This window comes from Bos mutus, chromosome 4, assembly GCF_027580195.1.
Source record: "Bos mutus isolate GX-2022 chromosome 4, NWIPB_WYAK_1.1, whole genome shotgun sequence".
In the NCBI taxonomy this organism is placed as follows: domain Eukaryota; kingdom Metazoa; phylum Chordata; class Mammalia; order Artiodactyla; family Bovidae; genus Bos; species Bos mutus.
In genome coordinates, this window is record NC_091620.1 from 56,237,463 (window position 1) to 56,256,433 (window position 18,971).

Genomic DNA, 18,971 nt, shown 5'->3' on the forward strand with positions numbered 1-18,971 from the left:
GAGTTTATGAAAATGTCTATTGAAGTTTTCTTAAGTGTTTATTATTATGTTTGTATTGAAGGTTTTTTTTTTTTTTAAGTTACCACTGCAGTATCCAAAAGAATTCAGGGAAGGAGGCGAGTCTTCTTTTTGTATCTTGGATAAGAAAAATTGTGAATTGAGGTGGAATGGGTTGACGGAAGCCAGTCACTGGAACAGAGGCAGACCCTTTTATATCTGCATTATCCCATCTGTGTGTTCCTACTGCTATATGCTTTGGGCTAAGCAGTAGGGCTGTACTTGGTAAATCCCATTTGCCTGGCATACTCCTGATAATCCAATGTGCATTTACTAGAGACATAGCCGGGTTCATCTTCCCCTGAAACGTAACTCACAAGGTAGAAGGCATTATTTGGACAAACTAAATTAAGACCTAGGTTGTGATCCTTGCACCATTATTTATTTGGCTCTTTCTACACAGGCTTAACCATGTTTCCTTTTTTGAGACTCTCTGGCCTTTGACTTCTGTTTTTGCCAGTGAATGAGCATGACTTCTGTTTTGGCTAGTGAATTGACATGGGATAATCCATACATCGTCTAGTTTCAGATTTCCTTAATCTAGTTCACCACTTAAAAGTAAAATCAAAGTGAAAAATGAAATCATAGCTCTTAAAGCTGGAGGCAAGGCTTGGAAGGTTTCATCTTTTGAAGACAGTAGCTTGTCAGGAGTCATATGGGTATAGAATTTTGTGATCAGTTTTTATATTTTAATTTTCTTGCTTTTGCTTCTTGCCGTGTTTTACATTTCACTCTTGACCTTCAGCAATCTTAAGTTCATTTAGTCTTGTGTAAAATCCCCTTTCACAGTGATGTTTTGAGTCCTGGTCCTCTTCATACTTACTAGGTATAAATAAAGTCACGAGGTTATGCATTTTGGCTTAAAGAGTTCATCAATCCATGGTTTTTCATTTGAAAATATAATCTGTGAGGTTAATCTTTTTGGTAGTCAAAGAATTAATGTAAGTAAAAAGCCAAGTGGATACTTAGAAGGCTTAGTTGTGTTTAGAGGAAAATAGCCAAGGAGCATGGTGTTTCCTACGATCACTAGTTCTGGCTTAGAAGACGTAACTTCTTTTGCTTCAAAGATAAATGAAACTCACATTCATTCTTGGCCTTTCTTCCTGCCTCTGTGTTTCTTCTAGGTTGTACCTATGATGGAAGTACCTACAACAGCTCCTTCAAATGGCAGAATCCTGCTGAACCCTGTGTCCTGCGCCAGTGCCAGGTAAAGTCCATCTATTTTACTTTCCAGTGATAGGAAATCCATAAAGTCCTTTTCAGAAACCCTTTCCAGAACACAGAACAAACACAGAACAAAACTCCAAAGAAACAAGCAAAAAATGAGAAACGAATGAAAAACCACCTCTATCCTTGTCTATATTTATTGTGACATTCACCATAACAAGACAGGTACAGGATAGTTATTGCATGGGTCTTACTTCCAGAAGCACACAGCAGAATTGTTCACCGTTGTTAAATTGTGCCTGGAAAAGCTCCGAGAAGATGCATATGCCCTTGGGGAAAATTCATGTCTTCCTGTTGAGTCAGCTTTGCAAAACACAAATTCTTGTTAGCAGAAAGAGGTATTGTTAGAGGATATATGTTTTCCTTTTTCTTTCTTTTTTTTATTTAGAAACATTTTGAACTGAAGCCAGTCTGTAAACTGTATTAACCAAAGCAGTTAGGACATTGTGATTTCCATGATTTCAACCCGACCGATTTAAGAACCACCAGTTCAGCTCCTAAGGAGCCCACTGTGCCTGGTGCTTGCTCAACTCTGAAAAGTGCACTGTTTCCACGTGATTCTAATCGTTACACGTCTTTAACACAGGCAAGATAAACTAAAGAGGAAATGAAGAATCAAAATTTTCTAACTTATTTTCTTTAAAGAAATACTCTGTTAAAAAAATGCTCATCTAATGTTGACATAATTTAAAAATTTTTCTCTGTAGAGAAGAGAAAATGCTAATCATTTTACCCCAGGTTCATTTCACTGTCCAAAGATATGCTGTTGCATTTAAAGGAGAAAGCAGTTAGTATAATAATGCGTATTTCTCTCTGATGTTATCTCAAATATATTGACTTTTAGCTTATTGAAATCTGAATCTTATGGAATCATGTTCTTATTATAAGCCCACAGCGGGCATGTTCACTCATAAGATCTTCAGTTACTTATTCAGTTAAATATTCAATTTATTTATGTAGTAATCTAAATTATTTATGAAAATAAGCAGTAGGTAGAATAGATATGAACAATAGATTAATTGATTCAGTGAATATTTGTTGAATTTTTTTATCTGGGTTATACATTCAGTCAGCTTCATGGAACCAAATGATGATGACAATGACTTTTAACAACATCAAAGCCCACGCTCATTCTAAATTTGCCCCACCCCATCACCACCTGCTTCTTGACTGATGCAATTTCCAATTTTTGACAGAGACACTCTGAAAGCAACAGCCGCTTGCCTTTTGGAGTGGACTATAACATTTGTATACAATAGTCAGAGGTCTTGAAGATCCTCAAGTTGCATGAACCAGTGGTGAATTTTGCTGCCTTTGTTTGAATTAGATGGGAGGGAATTTATCCCAATATTATCTGGGAGGGAATATTCTGTTGAATGAATAACATATCAAGCCATCATCATTTGTGAACACTGAAAATCCTATTGCTTATCAGCTTTGGTAACTAGTCACTCACGAGGGCCCAGAGATAATATATAGGAATATCAAATTATTATTGAAAGAGATCTTAAAGACCAACAGACTCAGGAGTCAGGAAGTGCTTAACTTTAGGATGAAGCACAGAGAGGAGATGTTCACTACCAAGGATGAACTTTGCCTTTTAATTTTTCTCCTTTTATAATACTTTGCCTAAGCCCTGTTGCTACTGCTTAGTCACTTCAGTCGTGTCTGACTCTGCGACCCTAAGGACTGCAGCCTGCCAGGCTTCTCTGTCCATGAGATTCTCCAGGCAAGAGTACTAGAGTGGGTTGCCATGCCCTCCACCAGGGGATCTTCCCGACCCAGGGATTGAACCCTGTTCTTCTACATTGTAGGCAGATTCTTTACTGCTGAACCACCAGGGAAAATATCATTTTACTCAATCACCATAAAGGCAAACCTCTGTTAAATTAGTGACAAAAAGCTTCGGCTTCTCTCAGTTAGTACCTTCCCACTCCTGCTTACTTTCTTCCTTCTTTAGGGAAGGAGACCTCATCTATGAATGCAGGAAATGACTGTTTACTGGTACCATCAGGGAAGTCTTCATGTAAGATGCTCCTCTGCTGAAGGACACAATTGCAACCTCTCTCTCCAAGATCTTTCTTCTCAGGACACAGAATGAGTAACAGAAGAGAGAGTGTAGTGTAGGGAGTAAAATATGGCTGTTGCCATTCACATAACTTGTTACTTAACCTCTCCAGACTTCACATTCATGCCCATAAAATGAGGATAGTACTACCTCATAGAGTGGTTGTGAGAATGAGCAACATTGTCATTTAAAACACTTCTGGTAGAGCCTGCGTATACTGAGTACAACTTGGTACCAGACCAGTAACAGCTAGTCTAATGATCCGGTTAATTTCCACTTGAGTTGAATTCTAGCTTATTTCTTATGTCTTCTTACTGAAGGAGTTAGATGGTGGAAAATTTACCTTTATTTTCCACTTTTAGTGTCTTACTGGAAGAGGAAAATCTGAAGATCAGAGACAGGAAATTCATGCTGGGGAGTAACCTGAATCCTGCATCTGCATTGCAGATACTAAAGGGAATTTGATCCTGGACTTTTTGCATTGCTTCAGTTATATAACTAAAGGCCAGTTCCTTTTTTGATGTTGTATATTGCTGGAATTTTGACATTTTTTCCTTTCCAGATGTGATATAGACCATAATAAATTTCTTGGTAGTGGAAGCCTCAGGTCTGACAGATGTGAAGACATTTAGGATGTAACTTTCCTTGTTGGATTGAGATGATAGAGTAGCAGGCTCGATGAAGAAAATTGTCTAGTTGTCAGATTGTTACACAGTGTTTTACCTTTTGTTACCATTCCCCTTGAAAGAAAATTAATAAACACACAAAACCAAGTGGGTAGAGAATATAGAGAAAAACTTTCAAAGACCAACTCTGAAAATTGAATTTAAAAAAATGTTTCAAGCAACATTAAAGTACTAGTGTCAAAAGATCAGTTGCAAATGAGTCCCTTGATTTTGTTATTAAGACCAAAAGTCTCTACTTTAACATAATATAGTATGATCTTTAAAATAGTTTTATCTGGTCTCTTCATTTGCTGCGTGAGAGCCAAGCTCTCTGGGAAGCCCAGAGAAATGTCTATGATTGCAGAACTGGTGTCTAGTTATTCCTGGAAGGGTGGTGAGGATTTGGGTCTCCAGATGCCAGTCTGGGATATTATGTTTGCCCTTTGTGGCTTATAATTAATGGCTTAAAGTGTAATAACAATTATAGATCATATAGTACATGTTGAAAACCTAAAACAGTTGTGAATGAACAGCTAGACTCTGTCAGCTACTGACAGACAGCAAGGAAATCTTAAATACTAGATTTAAAGAAAGAAAGGAAGAAATCAGAGTCAAAGAGAAAGAACTAGAACAGGGAAGAGAACCGGTGACAAGATTTGCGCTTTGCAATGGACAAGCTGGAGCCATCAGACCTCGTTTGTGCCACGGACCTATGGACCTGATGCCTATCCCCCTTTGCACTTTTCGTGTTCAAATTCTTCTCCTACCTCTTTGGCTACTTTCCAGAAGTGAGTAAATCTCCGTGGGAATACTGGGGCTGACGTTGATTGTGGCATTCTATTTTTCAGGAAGGCGTTGTCACAGAGTCTGAGGTGCGGTGTGTCGTTCATTGTAAAAACCCCTCCAAGCATCTGGGAACATGCTGCCCCACGTGTCCAGGTAACCTCTCAGGAAGGGGAAGGCAGTGCAGCTCCCTGGTACAGTACAGCACTGTTGAAATCCTTCGGGGTTCTCTCAAGCATGCATGATTTTCCCACTCCCGACTGGAATTTTTCTCCCTTTATGTCTGTGTACCTAATGGGTGAGGAGAGCAAACTTCTTTGCATAGAAATGTCTGGTTGGACTCTGGTGGGCCCGGGATGACTGCAATGTGCTGTAGGTCTTGGCAAGGATGCTCCAGGCTCCGGAGGCCTGCTTTCCACTCCACGGGGCCACAGGTAACGCTTATTTTGGAAGGAAAGGTTGTGGCTTTCCCTTGCTTCCAGAAATGTCTTTTTACTGCTTCATATTGCAATACCTTGGCCGGGGCTTGCCTTGGTGATGAGGCGACCAGATGTTTTCTGAACACCGAGAGCTGGGTCCCTAAGTGGATTTAGCTGAAGGCTTTGCCGGTCTCAGTTTTCTGCGTGGTGCAGTGACTGGGAATCGCTGTCTTTTTAAAGGGCCCCAGGGCCTAGCTGACAGCAAAGCGATCTTTCCTTTCCAGTGGCTGGAGTGTTTCCTCTTACTTCTCTGAACAGGATTACAAAGGCCTCCTGCCTCTTTTCTTGCCCTTAGGTACGAGCCCGGGGATTTTGAGGTGAGAGATTTTTTTCTGATCCCTTAAGCCCCTGGCCCATACTCTTCAACAGATGTTCTACATTTTGGGTTTTACTCTGAGTGCTTTTCCTCACTGGAGGCGATACTCACAACTACTTCTCTTTGCTTTTGAAGTTAATCTCCAAACGGCCTTCTGTTCTGTGAGCCTTCCCGGGAAATGGCAAAGGCACCGTCGTGGGATGCTCTGTGAAGATGAGCCCCTGGCCCCTTCCTCTCCTGCCATTTCCCTCCACACAGTCTGCCGCGCTCCCAGACCTGAGTCCCTTCCAGGGTCCAGACTTCCCTCATCTTTGAATGACAGTGAGGACAGTCTCTCTCCACTGCTCCTAACCTTCCTGAGTTCCCTGGACAGTCTTTATTGAGCCAAGCTTCCTTTTCACACTGCAATTTCTGTTAAGCTTGTGTTATTGGATAAGCTTAAGTGAAGGCCAGAAACCAGTTGAAAGTAAAATAATTCTTTCCATAACTCAGTTATTTTGTATCTATCAAACAGAATTTGCTTGAGTACCATTCCCCTCTGAATGCACTGAATGCTTTGCATCATGTAACCATATTCTAAAATGCCTAAAGGATCTTTATTAAGTTAGCTCAGTCATTCTTTAGGCTGCACATGAAAATCACCTGGGAAGTTTTAAAAAATAAATCTTGATGCCCAGGCTGCATCCCAGACCAATTCCATCAGAATCTTGGAGGGTGAAACTCAGGCCTCCTGGATAATTTCTGTGCACAGCCAAGCTTGAGATTGATAACAGAGCAAATTTTATATGCCATAGAGATTTAAAAGATATCAAAGCTGTTAAATATGAATTCAGTTGGGTTGAGTAGATTGTCGCTTTATTGGTGCAGAATCAACTCGGCATATATAACATTCCTTTTCACTTAGAAGATAGTCATATTTTTAGACTGCCTTTGAAAGTATGTGTATAGAAACAACAGAGTGAATTTATTTCAGCAGCTGAAGTTATCATACTTGAGCAATTGCTTCTCTCATTTTGTTTTTAAGTTGAGTTCCCAGGAAGGAAAGGCTGAGCTCTGTGATTGCACATATTGTAATGTTAAGTCTTCACCACCATTTCAGTAAGGGATGAAGTAGTGTTTTTAGTTCACACAGGCAGAAATTTGACTCAATGAGGATAAGTCCAAAGGTGGGGTTGGGGTCCCCGGCCTCTTTTCTTTTCTGGCCACTATACTGTACTACCTGCCCCTACCCCACACCGTGATCATTATTCAACTTGGGTCTAGATGCCCTGGAAAGCAAATCTTTAAAAGTTAGCTTGCCAGTCAGCCCTGATGGGAGGGAGTTTAGAGGGGAATGGATCTGTGTATATATATGGCTGAGTTGCTTTCTAGGCACCTGAAACTATCGGAACATTATTAATCAGCTATACCCCAATATAAACCAAAAAGGTAAAACATTGGCTTGCCAGTGCTGCACACTAGCCCCCTGACATCTGGGTAGGCACTCTGCCCTTGGTTATGGGGTCAAGAATCAACTTTATTCTCTCTCCTTAATTTCAAAGACCAACCTTTGGCATGAAAATCAGAAGACTCAGATCTGGCCGCATCCAGACTGCATTATCCTGTGTCTTGGAAAGGAGGCCTCAGCCAAGTCTAGAGAGGGACAGTCCATTGAGGCCTTGGGGTATTCTCCTTGTAATTCAGAAGGACTGGCATCTGTCATTGATCATGGAATGGTATTCCCCATAATGACAAACACGTACAGCTTGTGGTCAGTTTCTTCCTGAAACAGATTGCAGGACATTCTTAGTTGTCTGCTCCTTCTTTTCTTGTCTGACTCTTTGCTCAAGGAGGATGGGCTGTGAAGGGAACAGTTTGCAAGAGTTTTCATTTAAAAATTCGTTATTTAAGTTATCATGTGGGTTGTGCAGTTAACCTGTCTGGCAATCTGTATGACAGAACCAGTGGTGCAACATATATGAAAGCACTGAAGACCCTTTGTTGGAAATGTCTTTTGAAAAGAGATGACTGGGCACCTGCCGTTATTAACAGTGCTGAGCTATGGCCACGAGGAGGGCACCAAGCTTATCAGGTCTCCTGGATCAAAGAGAACAGCAGGAGGGTGGCTCTGGCTCCTCCCCTGGCTCTCGCTGTGGGCATCAGAAAGATCTGAAAGCTGCAGTTCACCCAGCTGTTCAGCTTCAGTAACATTTGTCTCCATGTGTTTCAGTTGAACGAAAGGCTTCATATCTAGCTTTAAAATGAATAGGTCTGGTGGCTTGATCGGGTGGTTATGGGCAATGCTCATATGTTCAGATGTTCCTTTTGTCAGGAACCAGCTGCTTTGAGAGTTTGGTGGGTTCTGTTGACAACTTTGGGTTTCCCAGGTGGCACAGTGGTAAAGAATCCACCTGTCAATGCAGGAGATGCAGGTTCAATCCCTGGGTCAAGAAGATCCCCTTGAGGAGGAAATAGCAACCCACCCCAGTATTCTTGCCTGAAAAATTCGATGGACAGAGAAGCCTAGTGGGCTACATACAGTCCATGGGGCCACAAAAAGTCATACATGACTGGGCATGTGTGTTGATGGCTTTAGTGGGCCTTGAACACCTGTTCTCAGGGGCGTGAGTCGGTTTTTCACGAGAGCCCTCTTTGCTGAGTTTCCCCATTGGAAGTGCTGCTTTCCGCACTCTCTATCTGTGGAAAGTGACCTCAGCTATTCTGGCAAGGCAGCTGGTGAGGCAGTCCTGAGGAAGGAGGCTTTGCCGTTAGCTGACAGTCCTCCTGTGCATGGCCCATGTGGCGCAGGGTCATTGGCCAGCTTGTTCTTCTGGTCATCTGTGACATCACTTAAGAATAGAGCAGCAACCTCAGCATTTTTCTGATAGGAGGTACCTCCTGGCTCTTGGGCCTATTTTTAACCAAACTTCTTGGGGACATCCTAGCCCCTTCAACAACACACAGGGTGGGACTGAAAACCTGTATGGTGCCTTCTGCCTTGCCTTTGTCCTTTCTCATCTTGGTGTCTGGCTCTTTGTGTGGTATGGCCAGGGGGTCGGAGCTGAGTTAGCACCCAGCACTGCCAGCTGGATGAGTTCCTTCCTCTCTCTGGGCCACGTGTTCCTTCCCTGCAGGGGCAGTGATCAGATTCCGTGCTCTGTGGGCTCACTGAAGATAGAGTGAGGTCAGGAGTGTGAAGGGTCTGGCAGAAGCTGGCCACTTCTGGCTACTCTCCAGGTGGCAACTCTTCATGTCATTTGCTCCTAAGCTCATCCTTGACCTCTCTTGCTTGACCTTCTCTTTGCCTCTTCCAGCTCCTCTGGAATTTGGTTCCCTGGCTGTGATTGGGGTGGTGCTGGTAAGCTGCTCAGACTCTGCACAGCTCAGAACCCTGTACTGTTGCTGCTCAGGCCAACCTGACTTCCAACATTTTGTTTGCTTTCTAGCATCTTCAGGTTTCTGGGTCCATGTCGATCTTTTGTAATCTACAGGATTTTTTTTTTTTTTTTTTTTTTTACTTTGAAGCACTCTTGTCCTTTGATTGAAGACTATGCTGTACAAGTTGGGGGTGGAGGTGGGGATGGTTGCTCAGTGGCTAGAAGGATATAATTTCAAGCTGAATCAAGACTGTGGCCCTGATTCGAAACTCTGCTTTGCTTTCCAGGCTGTGTGTTTGAGGGGGTGCAGTACCAAGAAGGGGAGGAATTTCAGCCAGAAGGAGACAAGTGTACCAAGTGTTCCTGTGTTGTAAGTACTGCTTTGGATGTTCCCAGGGTATTCGTTTTGGTTAATTGTGCCTTCAGCTCACCAACTCCAGGCCTAAGTCTCTTTATAGTCTCTCCTCTCCCTCCTGATGTGGAACCAAGGACAAAGCTCAGCACTCTGAGGTGGGTATCTCAGCCTTGGCAGTGTTAATATTCTGGGCTGGATAGTTCACAGGTAGCAGCTGTCCTGTGCCTTGTAGGATGTTTAGCAGGATCCTTGGTCTCTACCCATTGGATTTTAGGAGCACTCACCCTCTCAGTTGTGACCAGCAACGGTGTCTGCCGACATTGCCACATGTGTCCTGGAGAACATGATCACTCCTGATTGAGAACCACTGGTCTAAAGAGTGAGGGAGAGGGGTTGATTTCCCTTCACCTGCCTTCTTTGGGCAGGCATGGATTCTCCATTCTTTGGGCCAGAGAAACTTCTTGCTTAGGCAGCTGTTGAGTTCTTTAGTGCGGTCGAATGGGAAGCAGATGGAGATAAATGTAGCTTGCTTTGGAGAGAAGCTGATTTGAGGATTGGTCAATTATGCTGAGGAAAATGGACAGGAGGAAATGACCCCTAAACCATGGATTCAGGGCAGAGAAGGGATTAGTGAGACAAAGCTGTAGACTTGCCTTTCTAAGCACTATTGATTTGTAATTCACAGACTAAGGATATCCTCATAGTGCTTAGGAATGAAAAAGGAACTTGGCATATGTTATAGTTTTAAAGGGATATTTTTTATTAATGTATTTTAAATTTGGAGGAAAATCATTGGTGATGGTGGTGGTATTGATGATGATGGGGACTCTAGTCTTAACCAGCTGCTCCAAGTTATTTACAGTAGGGAGTTAGTACAACCATATATTTTTTAAGCTTTTAATCTTTTGCAGTAAAGAACACACAGTACTCATCTCAGAATATAAAAAAAAACAATATATGGGGAACTTCAGCATCCTAACTTCACCAAAGCAGAATCATGTGTGGATCATCATAAATCATAGTATTTGTCATTTCTCTACATGTTTTTCCCAAAATATTTCCTCTTTCCTATAGCACACATACACATACAACTTAGAGAATCCAGATTAAAGTAAGCATGACCAAGGGTTATAGTTTTTGCAAGGGGAAGAAGGACAGGAAGGAGAGAGAAGGAAGGAGACACAGGATATTTATATCTATACCTATAGATAGATAGTATTTATATCTATAGTTAGATAGATATTTATATCTATACCTGTAGATAGATACAGATGTAGATATAGATATAAAAATAAATATGTAATATAAGGTGTATGTACATTATATACCATGTATGTATAAATATAAATATGTAATATAAGGTATAGAAAATACCTTGTAGGAATATATAAAAACACAAAACTAGCTAATTCATGAAGATGAACATGATTTTTCATATTCAGACTCAACTTCCATGTTTTTCCTTTCTTGCTAATTATGACTAAATAGCTCTTTGTTTTTGTAATAATTTCTATTTGCCACTAAATACTGCCCATTTCACACTTCTATTTCTTCCACACTGGTAGCTGTAAAGTTTTCTGATAATTAAATTATTTTCATCTCATTCTTTTGGGTAGATTGAGGAAAAGCAAGGCAAACTTCAGTAGAAAACTTTAAATCTACACCTGAATGAATTATTGTTTCCATAAAGGTGGGCCAAGTTTAGGCAACTGAGCCTCCTTGGGGAGAAAATTTAGAAGGTGGCAGGGAGGATGGGAGGCTCCTGCAGTTTCGCCAATGACAGTTACACAAAGCTATCCGATGTTGGGAATGGAAATGAGTTTAGAGATTATATGTAAAGGGTCATATACTCATGCACTCAAGGTCTTCAGACTTTGTGTGTTTATAAAGACACTGCATGATCAATGAAACACACCGGCGGGCCAAATTCAGGCCCCTGCAAGTACTGCTTTTATTTTCAGTTGAAGAAAGAAAAATCCAAAGAAGTAGTTGCTTGCCCAGGCTTTCCTTCTCATGAGTTCCTCCAGATCTATATTCTATATCATTTTCTATATCCCTATATATTCTAATCTCCTACATTTCTGTATTCCTAATCCTGTGTTCTTTCTAGTTCTCCATGTTACCCTTGGCACATAAGGGGCAGCTAATGGCGTCGACTGTCCCTGGTGTCAGCCTGTCAGTTAATAAGGGAAGGAGAGGAGGAGATGGAGCTCTTGCTTGGGGACAGGACATTTATGATTTGCTTGGGTATAGGTAGAGTCAAAAGAGCCGTTTTTCTTTTTGTGAATACAAAAGTTTGAGGCATAAGCTTTCTTTTTTGCAGCTTGTTATGAAAGTAATTTGGTTTTTAATATGCTTTTATTTTGCTATCTTTTGATGTAGTATGCTAAAAAAAAGTAAGAGAGAGAGAGAGAGGCAATGTCTTGGCAGCAGATGGCTCTGTCCTGAGACTGGCAACTGGACAGATGTTTGCTTTAGAAGGCAATATTGCAAATGTGCAGCCTGGCCCTGGCCCCATGAGACTCAGAGTATGAAGGTTCTCTCTGGCCATGGGCTTGGACACCTTGCTGTGGACAGTGCTGGGAGTGAGGGGGTGAAACTGGACAAGGGCTTCGGACAGGACCTGTGCGAGGCTGGGTGGTCCACTGAGGAGGTTATAGGAAGGGTATGCCCCTGGAAGCTGCAGATCCCTCGGTTTAAAAAGAAGACTATGTATAATTACCTGCTATGCTTTGGTAAAAAGGAAAACAATGGTACTACAAATAGAGAGATGGAAACACATCGATGCATTTGGGTGTATATGTGGTGTTTGTGTGCATTTATATTTGCATGCATAAATGTCTGTATCTATGGGCGTATCTCTCCACATGCACATATCCATGTCTATATAAGCATGCCTATAAATATAAATACAGACCCACATTTACATGTCTAACTTTGGATTCTCCCAGAAACAGACCCTGCAGCAAAGGTTGGGGTGTAGGGAGTCTCATGGGAGATGGAGGATACTGGCCAGGGAGAGCAGAGATGAGATCAGAAGCGGGAGGCAACTAGCTGAGGTATGTGACCAAGCGTGGATCACCATGCCTGACCAGAGTTCACCCCTGCCGGCAGACTTGAGAAGCCAAAGGAATTCATGCCTCAGAATTTCCTGCCTGACGGTGAGAGAGATGAGTTATGGTTCCACCACTTCCCGTCTGCTCCAGTGGGGGAGTTGATTGGGTACCCTTTTGAGCTGCCTCTCAGGTGGCAAAGTGGCCTCTAAGAGAAAGAATTCAGGGCAGCTGACGTCTGGCATGTGCACTCAGGTTTGTGAGTGCAAAGAGGTGGGTTGGGCTGCAGCAGTTGGCTACAACATATATGTGTGTGTACACAGGTACATGTATGTATGCACACAGGCACAGACATTACTATTTTAGTATCTCTGAATATGTATGCGTATAGGTACATACGCATGCCATCTGTCCCTGGATTACGAGTTTTTTCCCTAAACCCATTACTTCCTTATGCCTCGCATTCTTTGCTCATGTCTCCACCCCTGTTTGGAATACCTTTCTTATCCTTCTTCACCTGGTCAGTGCTTGGCCTTTCAAAGTTTGTTATCATCACCCACGGCAGCTCCCTGACCACTCCATGCCTCTAGGCAGAAGCAGAAAAAACTGTTTTCTCATTTGTATTCCTGAGGCTTAGGGCTCTCCCTGGCTGGCTGACTTGCCATCTGTCCCTCCCTCCTTCCCTCATGTGCAGACACACGCACACACAATACACACGTGCACACACTTCCCGGTGAGCCCTTGCCCCACTGTAGCGTGATTACCAGAGCATTTTCCTGTTCTGTGTTAGGCCGTGTCCTCCATAAGGGAGGGAGGTGTGTCTTCTGATGCTCATCTTGCTAACCTCTGAGCTTAGCCATATGGGTGCTCAGTGATGCTGGCTAGCAATCTTCACCTGCTTTCGTATTGCTACCTCGTAATGGTGTACACTAAACCAGTAATCTCTTTCCTTCCAAACTGTGACAGTTCTGCCCTTTAAAGCTGGCCAGCTCCTTCTTGCCTGAGAGAACGTGTGTGTATGTGTGTGTGTGTGTGTTAGTCACTCAGTTGTGTCTGACTCTTTGTGACCCCATGGACTGTAGCCCACCAGGCTGCTCCTCTGTCCATGGGATTCTCCAGGCAAAAACACTGGAGTAAGATGCCATTGCCTTCTCCAGAGGATCTTCCCAATCCAGGGATTGAACCAGAATCTCCTGCACTGCTGGCAGATTCTTACTGTCTGAAGCTCTTTAGAGAATAGCTATTGTTAGATAAATATCCTAGTCCCGTTAGGTTACTGTTTGCCTTGGAGCACACCCCATAATGTGTAAAACATCTCTAGTGTATATTACCCATCTCTGATGGATGAGTTGCCAGCTCTTCAAGTAAATATTGTACACCATGAAAATTGTATTTTACATCCAGCCTCCTTTGTTACATTCTCCAAATTTGTGAAAATCTGTCTACCCATGTTTTTCGGATGTGGTGACAAAAGCAGACCACCAGAAAGACACTCCTTCCGACTGAGACGGATTCCTTGGGTAATGGAACAAATGCCTCACACATGGTTTCTCATCCTTGCTTCAGGTCAGGACAGTATACACAGCATTCCAGACAGCTGAGAACATGCTAATGTTTGACGATATCTGGAGAGGATTTCACAACCTCTCGCTCTTACCCATTTCAGAAGCAGAGCGTCTCACATTTTTCGGTGTGAGTAGCATTATGATTCATGTAGAAAATGCAGTGCTTCACTATCACTTGTGAAACTGTGTCATCCCCATGTTCCCGCTATACATAAATGACCGAGCCAAGAGTTACTCCTCTAGAGAGCTGGTACTTGTCAGGGAAGTGGACATTTGAGTTCCTTGAGCTGTTCCTTAGAGTCGTCTAAGTCATAGCAGAGTGCATTCCTCATGGTGTATGTTCATTTTAAAAATGAAAGAAGATTCTTTCCTAAGACAGAAGCAAAGAGTAGTTTATAGAGTATATTGAACATTCATCTGAGCTTGAGTCTTTATGACCTGCCTAACTGAACAAGAGCTTCCATCCTGGCTCAGCAGTAAAGAATCCTCCTGCAATGCAGGAGTTGCGGATTCGATACCTGGGATGGGAAGATCCCCTGGAGGAGGGAATGGCTACCCACTCCAGTATTCTTGCCTAGGAAATCCCATGGACAGAGGATCCTGGTGGGCTACAGTCCATGGGGTCGCAAAGAGTGGACACAACTGAGCGACTAAGCGCCAACAAACTGAACAGCAAACAGTTCACTGTGCCTTTGTTCAGTCAAATGTTCAGGCTGGTGGCAGTTGGTACAGATATTTCTGGAAGACCTGATGTCTTCAGGCGTGTAAGGCTAAAGACCAGGGTGCCAACGAGAGGTGTTTGTATTCTGTTTTACCAAATTATTTTAAGAACCCTATGGGCTCTATGTTCTTGGAAATCACTTACTGAAGTAGGGAAGCCCACAGAGCTGTAGGACGCTCTAAAAAAGTGGCAAGTCCTCAGTCTGCAAAACCAGCCAGATTAACAGGCCAAGATCAATTACTTTTGCTGACAAAGGTGTATTAAGTTCTGAGGATTTTTACTAATAAACATGGCTTGTTAATGGTCTGTCTGTGATGAAAGAGCTGAACTTTATTGGCTCTTAGAAGCCCCGGAGTCCATAAACACCTTTGCTCTCACTTGTACTTTAGATACTGCAAAGTGCTGTCTCTCAGGGAAAATGAAACTCCCAGCAAGGTTATTTGGGGAGAACAAAGGAAATGGAGATCTTCGTGGTTCCCATTCCTCTGAGACCAGATTCCTTAAGATGCTCTGCACAGCCTGGCATGGTCCAACCTCTGCCAGGCTCTCTGGCCTCATCATTGACCCTTCCTCGTTCTCTCTGCTCTGGCGTCTGGGCAGATCCTCCGGATCCTCACTACACAAAGTGTGCACCTGACCAGCCGTATTGACCTCACCTGAGAGCTTGCTGGAAATGCAGAAGTTTGGACCCTACCGCAGGTCCAGAATTGAAATCTACAGTTTGGCAAGATTTTCAGAAAATTCATTTTCCAAATAAAGTTTGAGGAGCTCTGGTCTAACAGCTCTTGGCCTTTCCCTGGGCTGCTTTTTCTTTCTTCTCTCCACTTTGCTCCATGTTTTGATACCCCATGCCTAGTTAACACCACTTATCCTGCGCTTGGAGGCTCAAACATTCCTTCTTTCCAGAAGCTTGTGTGACTCCCAAGACTAGATCGGGTACTATTGCTAAACCCTGTAGAGCAGCCCATACTTTACTTCCTAAACATATAAAAGGATTCCTAATTAGACATTTTTGTGTGTGATGATTTTATTTAACTCTTTGAGGGTAAAGTGTTCAGTCATGTCCAACTCTTTGCAACCCCATGGGGTGTAGCCCACTAGGTTCCTCCGTCCATGGAATTCTCCAGGCAAGAATACTGGAGTGAGTAGCCATTCCCTTCTCCAGCGGATCTTCCTGACCCAGTGGTAACTCTTGTATCTTCCGTGCTTGGTGCATAATGGATATTCATACTAATTGCTGAATTCAGGAATGAATGAGTGTTGACTTTGATTTCGATTTCTTTCCCTACTGCCTCTTTCCCCTCTCTGCTGTTTCATATTCCGCTGCACGTTTTATCTTTTCCATTTCTGAAAGGAAGATGGATATATTTGCAGCCGCTGTAGTACTTAATATAAATTGCTTTGTATGGAATGTGGATGACTTCCCTAAGGATGTCTTGCTTGAAAAGTGTTGCCTCAGTCTCAAAGATTTCCACTACTCATGGCAACAGAAAGATGCAGTGGCAGGAAGCACTGGCCAATGACTGGGGCTACTCGCTGTGGCAGAGCTTGGAAAGGAAAGCATAATTCTCCATCCTCAGAGCTGACTTTGCCCTGAAATATGGGAGATGTGTCTGACCTCTCCCCACTCCAGTCTATCCAGCTTCAGATTGTACTTCCCTGTAATAGGACGCAGTGGGTAGCTTGTCATTTTCCTGGTCACGTGATGCCATGGCAATCCAAGTTACTTATTCCCAGCCACGGCACTGCTCCTCTGACATGGGAACTTGGGACCCTCGATGCCTGAGTCCTCTCACATGGACTCTGCTTTACTCTTGGTAATATGTGCAATTTGGCACATTTTAGTGATAGGCTGTCGTTGTGTCTTCCCTGTCCACGGGGAGAAATTTGGCTACATTTGGGCAATAAATTGGAGAATTGAGCAATTATTGAGTGAATTAGATCAATGTGGGCAGTTTCTCTAAGCAGTGTGGGCCAAAAACCCTCAGAGTAGTTTTCAAAACTAGTTTGAAATGTTGATGTAATTGCTGCAGTGTTCCGTATTGCATTGTGGTTGTACCATCACTCTGAGGATAAAAAGATCCTGGCTTTGAACAGTCAATTTAAAAAAGAAAAGGCTTTTCTTTAAGGGCTGGATAGCACTTGCCACTAAAAGGGGCCTCAATTTGCTTAGTAAAGTGGCTGGTTCTGCCTGCTTTTGGCTAGACCATGAGGTCCTGAATCTTGGGGTTTTATGTTAGGATGAATCTGAGCAATTGTGGTTTCTCTGTCAACCTTCTATTAGAGGGTCTATTTAATGCCATTCTCTTCAGGGTGACTACATAAATGTACAGCTATTGTTTAGGGGTGTCAAATTCTTGCTTATTGAAAATAATACCAAAGTAAGGCAGAGCTAAGGATATTGCTTACTGTGGTCATCAATGATTACCTTGACGGAGCCTTAAAATATTATTTTAGAAGGAAGAGGACAAAGATAGGATATTTGTGAGGTTCTTTGAGGTGGGGGAGGCTGAATTAAGGTGAGTTTTTTAACATAAGGACTTGACTTGGATTGGGCAATTTTCATGATATACATATTGGTGGAAACTATGAGGTGAGCTTCATGGCTTGGCCCAAAGAGTTCATGAGCCTGGTTGAGTTATCTGTGTTACTAATACTTTCAGTAAGTTCCTGAAAGCAATAAGAGGCTCAATTTTTTTGATGTTAAAAAGATTGAAATACTGTTGTATATTTTAAATCCTATTTCAACCCTGTCTCATGTATTTTCAGGGCAACACTTGAATTTTAATCCCCATACATGTCTTATTTTTTTGTGGTTTCTAAGGTTCCTAATGTTTATTTCTTTATATACTTTATTGTTGAAGCTTCTTGTAAAATTATTTTTCTACACTGGGAGCCACCATCTGAAAAATGAGCCTAATAGGGTAAAGAGTTAGAAAGGAAATTTCTTGTGTGACATTTGAGCATTTATAGGAAAACACATAGTTTGAAAGAGATGAGCAAATGATTTATTTATAGAGGAATTACTGATACTAACCGCTACTTCTACTGAGTGTATACTCTGTGCCAGATATATATAGTGCTTTAATGTTCATTTTCAAGATAGTCCTATATATCTAGGGGGATTAGCCCCATTTTTTTGGTGAAGAAGTTGAGATTTGAGAATTTTAATCGCTTGCCTAAGGTCAAAAAGTTAATAAGAATTGAAATCCTGAACTATGTGATTATAGTCACATGTTATTTCTATCCCATCTACCAACCCCACGCCCCACCAAACCCGTGACATTTTGAGATACCCAATGTATGGTTTTTTGTAGACATTTGAAAGTGGGCCATGCCATCTGAATCTATGGAATGAAGAGCAACCAGATATTTCGAGGGAGAGATAATTCCGCCTTGAGCGTTCAGCCTAAGTATGTCACAGTGATGGCAGAGTGAATGACGAACATGTATCTGCTACCCTCACATCAGTTGGAGAATGGAGACAGTGTGATCTATAGTGTATCTGTTTGCCAAGAAATTATGAATACACAAAGAGAATGTGTTTGTTGCTGGGATAGAGCTATGCTCAGTGCCTCTGCTTCCAAAGATGATAGAAATAAAAGTTTATCTGGTGGGTCCCATCTGTTCCTTATAATAGTCACTGACGGAGTTTAATCATCAATTTTGGATAGCCTTCTTATCCATGTAAGAAGCAGATGCATTTGGAAATTTAAGTGACTTTCAGAATGGGTATTGATAGTTGGGAGAAAAACGTGTAGCTCAGATGGCAAAGAATCTGCCTGCAATCCAGAAGACCCAGGTTCTATCCCTGAGTTGGGAAAATCCTCTAGAGAAGGGAATGGCAACCCACTCCAGTATTCTTGCCTGGAGAATTCCATGGAGAGAGGAGCCTGGGGGTTGTAGTCCACAGAGTTGCAAAGAGTTGGGCATGGCAGTGATTAACACTTTCACTTTTTCTCTTTTCTTGGTGGCTCAGATGGCCAGGTGGCACTTGTGGTAAAGAACCCGCCTGCCAGTGCAAGAGATGCAGATTTGATCCCTGGGTCAGAAAGATCCCCTGGAGGAGAGCTTGACAACTCCCTCCAGTATTCTTGCCTGGAGAATCCCATGGACAGAAAAGCCTGGAGGGCTACAGTCCATAGGGCCGTAGAGTCAGACACGACTGAAGAGACTTAGCAGCAGCAGCAGTAGCATGCATGCAGAAAAACAAGCTCCATTGATTAAATCTCATCCCATTATATCCTTGTTAAGATCATTCCTTGTAATTTTTTCCTCTTTCTTTTATTCTTTCAAGATGTGTCACACAATGAACGCCTTTCATGT

The 18,971-nt window shown here is 42.4% G+C and overlaps 1 protein-coding gene across 1 annotated transcript in view; it reads left to right on the top strand.

Moving 5' to 3' along the window:
- The window catches only part of BMPER (BMP binding endothelial regulator), a 252,156-nt gene that overhangs the window by 61,789 nt on the left and 171,396 nt on the right, over nt 1–18,971 (top strand). Inside the window, 3 exon segments of the mRNA XM_070369518.1 lie at nt 1,182–1,264; nt 4,866–4,956; nt 9,239–9,321. Of these exon segments, the coding sequence (XP_070225619.1) occupies nt 1,182–1,264; nt 4,866–4,956; nt 9,239–9,321 (257 nt within the window).